This window comes from Camelus ferus, chromosome 2, assembly GCF_009834535.1.
Source record: "Camelus ferus isolate YT-003-E chromosome 2, BCGSAC_Cfer_1.0, whole genome shotgun sequence".
NCBI lineage: Eukaryota > Metazoa > Chordata > Mammalia > Artiodactyla > Camelidae > Camelus > Camelus ferus.
In genome coordinates, this window is record NC_045697.1 from 46,807,575 (window position 1) to 46,817,145 (window position 9,571).

The 9,571-nt window shown below is 38.1% G+C and overlaps 1 protein-coding gene across 1 annotated transcript; it reads left to right on the top strand.

Moving 5' to 3' along the window:
* The first annotated feature begins 2,298 nt into the window (after window positions 1-2,298).
* Window positions 2,299-9,230, top strand: NAA11 (N-alpha-acetyltransferase 11, NatA catalytic subunit). Its single transcript, XM_006190360.3, is given in 3 exon segments — window positions 2,299-2,993; window positions 2,995-3,177; window positions 8,468-9,230. Coding segments are annotated over 2 exon segments (696 nt in total). The 5' UTR covers window positions 2,299-2,468; the 3' UTR covers window positions 3,166-3,177; window positions 8,468-9,230.
* Window positions 9,231-9,571: the final 341 nt, after the last annotated feature.

The window sequence follows — 9,571 nt, forward strand, 5'->3', positions numbered from 1 at the left end:
TCTCTGCAAGCAGAGAAGGCTGGGCTTATATTAAACCCAGTCTGTTTGCTCCCGTTTCAATACAAGGGGAGTTTCTTGACTGTCTTACAGCCACTGCCCACTGTTTAAACTCGGTGTTAATGTCAGAAACTCTTTTTCCCAAAATTATTGATTTCATATTTTATGTAGCTATGCCCTGTCAATGACCAGAAAAAAAGGTGGGTTTGGAGTATGCAGCAGCATGAGAAAGTAGAAAATTCTTCTTTGCTATTTACTCTTGCTTATCCACATGACTGAATTTATAATTTTTGGTCTTGTTTATAATTATGGACAATGGAGGAAACAATGAGAGTTCACTTCAGTAGGTATAAAAAATATTTATTTGTTCATTTGTTGATGATCTGTTATACATTATCATATAGCTGTCATAAGGTGTTTTGCTCTCTAAATGACTTAGGCATGAAAATGCTTTGGCTCACACTACAGTCAAAGTAACTGCCATTTTCCTTTTCTGGGTCTAACTAGTTGCCTTTGAAAACTCTTTTTGTTGTTGTCTTACCCTAAGATTAGGCCTCATACTCAGGATTAAACAGACTCAAACAAATAAAACTTACTGGTTAATCTGGTGCCTCTTCTTCCCAAGTTTGCATAGGCCCAAGGATCTTTTTCATCTTTCTTTCATGGCCTAGGGAATAAAAAAAAGATAAACAAAAGAGATGAAAATACAAGCGATAGATTAATAATTGATATGTGAGTTTTGATTTCTTCTAAGTTGGTCTATTCACACTTGCCCCATTTGTCAAGCCTATACTTGGGGAAGTCAAGTAAATATACAATGTTCCTATAAAAGAACACAATGTACTCAAATTCTGATAGTCCAAACCATTTTAGGAAGAAACTATTACAGAAGAACCAAATGACTTCCTGGATTATGCTTTGAGAGCCATGTCATCTCAAAACACATATCCTTGTTCTTGGAGAGAGGTATAACATAAAAGAGACATTTCTGAATGGAAATAATATTGGTAAATAACTTCCAATGTATAGAGTCAATTAAAACATTAAGCGGTGCTAGATGGATAGACTATCCATATGAGCAAAAACCAGCTGAACCTCTACATCACAACATACACAAAAATAAATTCCAATGGACTGAATATCTAAGCATAAAATGTAAAACAATAAAGTTTTTGGGAGAAAACATAGAAGAATGTCTCTGTGTCCCTGGAGTTGGCAAAGATTTCTTAAACAGGACACAAAAAGCACTAACCATGAAATTAAAACAAAAACAAAACCAAAACCGGACAAATTGGACTATGTTAAAATTCCTACTTGGTGTCAAAAATCACCATTAAGAGAATGAAAAATCAACCAATTGAGGGGGATGCTATTCACTATAAGTATATCTGACAAAGGACACATATCCAGAACATATATTTTTAAAAAACGTTAATGAGAAAAAGACATATAACCCAATAGAAAAATGAACAAAGGACTTGAACAACCACTTCATAAAAAGAATATATAGAATGGTTAATAAGCATACTAAAAAACGTGCTCAACTTCACTAGCGATTAGAGAAATACAAAAGAAAACCATAATCCCCCGCCCCCAAGAATGCGTAAAACGAAAAAGATGAGGAAATACTAAATGTTGATAAAAATGTGCAGCAACCATTCTGGAACATTGCTTGGCAGTATTTATACAAAAGTTGAATATCATAGTATCTTCTGACCAGTAATTCTAATCCCAGGTAAATATGCATGTATTTTTGTTGATACATGTTCCAAAACATTTAGCTACACTAGTCATACTATTCCCAAATTGGAAATAGCACAAACGGCCAACAACACTCCAATAGGTGAAAAAAGAGTGATACATTTAGGCAACAGAATACCAAACTGGAAAGAGTATGAAGAACACACAATTACACAAAACAAGGTAGCTGAAGCAAGTATCCAGCGGGGTGAAAGTTGCTCTTGGAACAGGGGGCAGGAAGGACTGGAAGGGGCATGAAGAGGGGCTTCTGGGGTGCTCGCGATGTTCTAGTTCTTCCTCTAGATTCTGGTTACATGGGTTTCTTCAGTTCGTGAAAATTTATACAGATGTATCCATATTAAAAGTTAAAACTGAAACAAATATCAGAATAATGACAGCAACGGATCAGACCTTGCATTAAAAACTCCTGAGAGCCTAATGAACTCCACTTCCCACCCCCGCCCCGCCAAGCCCTGCGCGCTTGCGCGCACAATGACGTGAGGACCTCATTGGCTGCAACTAGGGGCGGGCTTCCGGAAGCCGCGTCTTAGCACCGCCTCTTCCGTCTCCCAGTCTGCCCGCCTTCCCGCTATCCAGCATCCACAGCATCCAGCCCCGCGGCTTCGGGCCCTGGACCCAGACTCCCAAGGCAAACTGGGTCCCTGGTGCTTGGCGGCAGCTTCTCCTCCTCCGGTCACTGCCGTCAGATCGGCTTGGTGCCTGCCGCCATTATGAACATCCGCAATGCTCGGCCAGACGACCTGATGAACATGCAACACTGCAACCTCCTCTGCCTTCCCGAGAACTACCAGATGAAATACTATTTCTACCATGGCCTTTCCTGGCCCCAGCTCTCCTACATCGCTGAGGCCGAGGACGGGAAGATGGTGGGTTACGTCCTGGCCAAAATGGAGGAGGACCCAGATGACGTCCCCCACGGACATATCACCTCGCTTGCCGTGAAGCGTTCACACCGGCGCCTCGGCCTGGCCCAAAAGCTGATGGACCAGGCCTCCCGGGCCATGATAGAGAACTTTAGTGCCAAGTACGTGTCCCTGCATGTCAGGAAGAGTAACCGGGCAGCCCTGCACCTCTATTCCAACACCCTCAACTTTCAGATTAGTGAGGTGGAACCCAAATATTACGCAGATGGAGAAGATGCTTACGCTATGAAGCGGGATCTCTCGCAAATGGCAGATGAGCTGAGGAGGCAGCTGGAGCTGAAGGGGAAGGGCAGGTACTTGGTGCCGGGCTCCGGGAGAGAACCAGGAGACCCAGGGCAGCATACTTCCTGGTTCCAAAGAGGCCTGTTGGGAGGAGAAGAACGCGGCTGCTGACGACAGTGGCACTGACAGCAAGGAACCCAGTGAGTCCACGGAAAGCACGTACGTCCAGGACAGCTCAGAAGACTCAGATTCCACCTCCTAGAACCTGCTTAAGGTATGCCTTCTCCCTTCCCTGACCCAGTCTCTTTCTCCCCTAGATTCCTGCACCACACCTGGGTCGGCCCTATTCTATCCCATTCTAGCTCTGCTAGGTTTCACTGTGAAAACCACCTGTTGACATTCGGGAGGAGTGTAGAGTGGGTTGGGGGAAACTCATTGCTCAGTATTGGAAGTTATAAGGACTCAATACTGAAAGTAGATTAAATTCAGTAAAGAAACAAGTATTTATCCTGTCTTTTCGGTATGAATTTTATTTCAGGTATCCACATAATTAATGAAAGAAATTTCTTCTTTATAGAATGACAGCTAATAAAGGCAGAAAGAATGATTGAATTGTAAAATTGCCATTTTGCAACTCTTGATGAAATAATAGATCTAGCCAGTTGTCATCAGTGGCTAATAGGTGAAAAGTTGGAGCACTTTGCAATGATGGATCAGACTGGCAACATCTGAAGTCAATGTTCAACATCATGATAAGAGAGACAAATATGTGCCTCCTAATGCAATTGGAAGTGCACAGGGTCACTTATGAAATATTCTTGCAAAAAGAAAATCTTATGTATGTGTGTGTGTATAAAATTAATCTCGAATCCAAACAAAGCTCTAGATCTATCATTTTTATTTAAAAAAAAAAAAAAAGAGAGAGACATGTTAAGCTACAATTAGCCAAATCCAGATGAGAGAATTTGAACGGAACAAATGACCTGGTTTCTTCAACAAATAAACGTCATTTTTAAAAATGGGAGGAGGAATTTATCTATTAAAACCACGTTTAGAGATATATTAACCAAATACAACCATTGTGGACACTGTTTGGATCTTGATTTAAAAAAACCAAATATAATACATTTTGAGATGACCAGGCATAATCTGAACGTGGACTGTATGCTATTAAGGAACTGTTAATAATTTTGTTAGGTGAGCTAAATGGTGTTGTAGTATTATGTTCAAGTCCTTATCTGTTAGAGATACATATTGAAATAATTGGTTGAAATAATACGAGGCCTAGGATTTACTTTAAAATACTCCAGCCAAAAAACAGGGGGGCGGGGAGAGGTTGGGAAGGGGGGACATAGATAAAATAAGAATGGCAATATGTAATAATTGTTGAAGTTGGGTACTTGAGGGGTTCATTATACTATTCTTCACTCTTAAATGTGAAAAATCAACATGGAAAGTCAAAAAACAATTACTGTTCTTCCTACTACACAGTAACACTAATACTAAGCAGCCACTGAAAAGTAGTTTTAAAAGACTATTTAATTTCCATCTAAGAACTTTATAACACCTTCAGAATTTCAAGAGTCAATTTAGAAACTTTAAATTCTAAACCTACTCACCTTACACTCACATGTGAAAAAAGCAACAACTTTCTCATAACAAAGATGAATCATGAGTGACACACACTGCATATAATTAAAATAATTACTGTTTGATTAATTTACTCATTCATAAAATTTTGTATTTGCCTGGCTTGGAGCTTAGTATACTCCAGTGATTAGGACAGGCTGACGTTTACATTATAGCATTTAAGGGTAAATGGACTATATTTTTCGTACATTTTGATGCTGAAACCTCATCTGTATAGCAGACTAATCCCATTTTACTTTTATTCACTTATGGTTCCATACATTATAAAAATTTAGATACAGTAAGTTCATGAAGGTTAGAAAGAGCGTATCTTCAGAGGAGTCCTTCTTTGCATCTGTCATTTAACAACCTGAAGGTTTCACAGTGACCAATTCATTTGGTCGAAGCTTAAGACAAAGGCAGCAAATCAGTCTAAAAGGGAAGATAAAATTAAACAAAACTTAATGCCTTGAGAGAAGTGTTGTCAAATTTACCCCTGCCTAAAAATCCTGGAGGGCTCTATCAAGACTTTTTTTTTTTTTTAATGAACAAGCCTTTAAAAAATTTATCAATTTAAAAAATATCTGTATAGAATGAGTTGTGTAATATTGATCTCATCTTTGTGGTTATTGGCTTCTCCTCAGTTACTACACTCTACCTGAGAAAGATTTTAAGTAGAACAGAGCTAACTAGAGATTGTTTTAACACTGTATTTATATAGTTTGGTATATTACATATATAATTTGATGAATTCAAAAGCACTTAATATCTGCTATGAGAAACAAAAATAACTATAACCCTAGTAGGGGAAGAGAAATAATAAATAATAGTAAGAAAATTATTCTGTGGCAGTTATAAATCTGAGTGTCCAAATTCAGGAATAATTCAAATGTTTCTTTCTGTCACTGTAATTGAAGTTTATTTCTAAGATGAAGGAGATATTTACTTAACATCACTGTCCTTCTGGTGTGATATCTGCTCAGACATCTTCATTAGCCCCATCTAATCTTTGGTCCTCACTATTCCCTTCTGGGTCATTTCCAGTCAAAGTCCTCTTCAGGTCTGGGATGCCCACTGCCATGTTTGGGCCATGTTGGTAGCAAGAATATTAGTATGCATAGGCTAATTGTTCTAAAAATTAACCTCCAAATCTCAGTAACTTAATATAATAACAGCTAATTTCTCACATCAAAATAGTAATAATCACTAATAGCACTATGAGAATTCTAGGTTATAGGTACTATTCTAAGTACTGTGTGTGAATTATCTCATTTAATCCTCTTAATATTCCTCTGAAGTAAGTACTGTTACTTCAAGATGAGGGCTGCATATCATTCAGATAATAAATGGGATGAAAACTCAGGTGGCAAGACTCCACCATGGCAGGGATTAAATGAGACAATCTCTATAAATTGCTTAGAACAGTATCTCATACACAGTTAAATATTCTGTAAATTCTAGTTCTTTATATAATCTGTAGTAATAATAACCATTCAGGCTCTTTTCTTTTCTTCTCCACAGTAATCAAATGATAGAATGTTGTGTATAAGCAGCAACAGTTTGCAATCTTGGAAGGGAGACGCATCTTAATGATTAAAATAGCTTTCACTGACAAGCTGAATGTCAAAGCATTCAGCTGAATCAACGCTCATCAACAGCAAAGTTTCTAGGGAGCCATAGCAATGAAGACAGGTCAGTTCAAAACATGCTAGTTGAGGCAGGAATGCCATCAAATTGATGCTTATCTCTTGACAAGAAATATGTGGATGATTAATAACAAAGAGGAGAAAAATGCAAAATCTTAAAATCTTCCATTGAGCTGGCAGTATTGAGTTAACCAAGGTTACTTCAGTGACTCTCCCTTTCTGGTTTATTCTTTCTGTCGCTAAGCTGTCATCCTAACAAAAAGTTGTTAAATGTTCACATGAGCATTCACTGAAATAGACTGTTCCTAATTTTACCAGACAACTAATTATAACTGGAATGATATAATGAAATATGGAAGACAGTTAGAGACTGACAGGTCTGGTAAATTCCTAGTATAACCTTACCCCAGATATGCCAGAAACCATAGATTTCAAATGCAACTGCACTCTACAAAGATAAAGAGGGGGTTGAGAAGAGATAAAATATTGTTTTGAAATACTAATCAGATAGATACCATTTTATTTAATTATTTATAATCTCTAACAATGTCACTTTTCAGTCAGTGTATGATACACAATTAGGATGACTGAAATACCAACTTTGTCAGAGGTAATGGATAAAAGCAGAGGCTTTTCCTAAATTTTGTGCTCTCTCCGTGCTAAGGAGCTTTACGGTAGCAGAGATAAGGAAGAAAGGCTAATAAAAATTCTGTGAATGGCAATGGTTCAAAGAGCTTTTCTGGAAACATTTTGCAATGCTATTTCTATAGACTAATATCCTCAGAACATCACAGGGATTTTTTTTTAAAGGATAGTCATAAAATTCTGTTTTGTTTTCATAAAATCATGTTATCAATTAACATACTCCTCAGGCTGCCATTGCCTATTTTTAAAAAATCCTTGTAATGTAAAAATTTGAACTTAAGCTAATAAATTAAGGGCTATAATCATATTTTATCTTTATGAAAAATTTCTATACCCTTAAACAGCAAACTATCCTAGGACATTTATTACAATGTTATTTGACTTTTTAAAATTTAATGTCTTAAAACGTATCAAGCAATATTTACTGAGAAAACTAAAAGAACTATAGAATGTTCGTTTTTTATTTAACTTCTTTTGTGTGCCTCTCTTAAAAGTATTTGAAACAAATTGAAAAAGGTAATGATGATAGTCTTTCTGACCTATTCTCCCATATCTTATTGCTCTTTCATTATGGCAAATATACTTTTAAAAAAAAATAAGATTTTTTATTCTATGCCTCTGACTGCCCTGCAGCCTGATTTACTGTTCTTATTCTGGAAATGAGCTTTTCTGTAATTACGATTTTATACAAAAATGCTTTTTAACTGCTCTGTGCATAATAGTCAACCTTTGTCTTATTATTTTTGTGTGCATTTGATAGATGGGAAAAGGTAATACATCTCTATAGTTAGTAAGATTCTGTTGTTGTTTTGTTTTGTTGTGTTTGTAGTTACTCAGTAATGGGCAGCAATACTCCACTAGCTTTTCTTTAACTTCTATAGTCCACTCACATATCACAGAAACCTTTCTACCTTATTAAGGGTAGGGTCCTTGTCTCATTTGTTTCCTTAACTCCTGGCACATTATTCATTCATGGTAGATACTCAGTAAATATTCATTGAATAAAGAAAAGAAGGAAGGACCTGCCCAAATTATCAATGCAGAATTTAAAAACAGAAAATGTACCTAAGGTACTACTTCCTATTACCTAATGTAATTAGGACACTTTTAAGTTATGAATAGAGACATAATGGATATTTGGGTTTCATCTCTAGGTCTACTGGAAAGAAAATATGACTTACAGAATTGGACACGTTGCATCTAGCTTATCAAGAGCTAAAAGGCGTTTCATTTCTTTAGAACTGAAATAAATTTCTTTTTGAGTGGAGCAGGATGGGACAGAATTTGAAGATGACAAGAAAAGTAACAAGGTTTCTTTAGGTTTAAAATAGGATCTCTGGGGTAGATCTTGGCATTCCCTTGTCCTCCCTCCTCCCCTTTCTCTTGGCAGAAATGGCTTTTAGGTGTCAGGAAAAGTTCCTGTGTTCTCATGGCAAAGAGGGGAGAAAGCCCAGACCGGTGTGTGGATCTCTGTGCTGCCAGCTGGGTTCTCACTGGCTTCTGTGGAGATACATCTAATCTAGACTAAGCGCCTTGTTAATCTGCTGCCAGAGTCTGTCATGGTTAAACCAGTATTTTATTTTTTCAGAGTGGTCAGAGCCCGGAGCCCTCTTTGCTCACTTGCTCTCTTCTCACTTCTCACAGCACTGCAGGTCCTCGTGTCTCGGCCATGCCTGCCCTCTGAGCCCTGGCTTAGCCTGTGTCTGCTCTGCGGCATCTGCTCTGGGGTCATCTCACAGTGACGCCAGTGGCTTCTCACTCTCAACTCTCAGCCTTCCACATACCCTACAGGGATCATGAAGGAATGCGTGGACAGAAGCCCGTGCTGCACAAGAGCCAAGGAGGTTTGAGGCCTGCCATCACAGAACCTTCCTTGGCCTGCTCACATGATGCCGCCCTTTTATTCTGTTTGTAGTAGTTCTGTGTTGGGTGTGGTTGTCTTGCAAGGTTGTTTCTTCCTAGAATGCTGAGCAGGGAACAGGGCAAATTCCTGACGCTCTTCTGCTTTTGGGTTTTGCCATTATTTATCCGAGTTTTCATCCTGGAGGGGGAAGGCAGGATCATCAAGTAAGACCTCATGCCCCCTCCCTCCTCCTCCTTTGCCTTTTCTGGTAGACATATTCGATTTTCTCTTCCTTCCTCTGGGAACCCGTCTCTGTCATGTCCTCCCCATTCTTGAGGAGGTTGTCTCCTTCTCCTTCCCGGTGGGGGAAGTGGTGAGGAAGGGCTTCTGCTATGCAATCAGAACTTGGAGATTTTAAGAAAAGGACAACCAGTAATTAAATTGGAATATCTATCAGCTTGTTTGTGTCAATCTGGTTTTTTTTGTTAGTGACATAACTGGCCATTTATTGAGAACCTGTAATTTTCAGGCATGATGCTAGGGCCTTTATTAACAATATATTGAACTCTCTCAGCAGCCCTAGGAGGTGGGTATTACTATCCCTGTTTTGTAAATGGGGGACCTGAAGCTCAAAGAAGCAAAGTAAATATCTAGGATCTAATGCAAGTCTCTTTGAATTCAAAGCCAGACTTCCTTTTCCTTTTCTACTGCTACTTTTTGCATTTTATTTATAAAAGTGGGAAAATCATAGCAAAATAGGAGACTCTACTATTTTAAAATATTAAGATGTTAAGTGTTGACTTAATACATGGCAGCTGTATGTCATTTGTAAATATTTATATAACCCACCAGTATAATCCTGTTTACTATTTTTTCCCCAGTAAAAATAAGTGAAGACAAAGTGT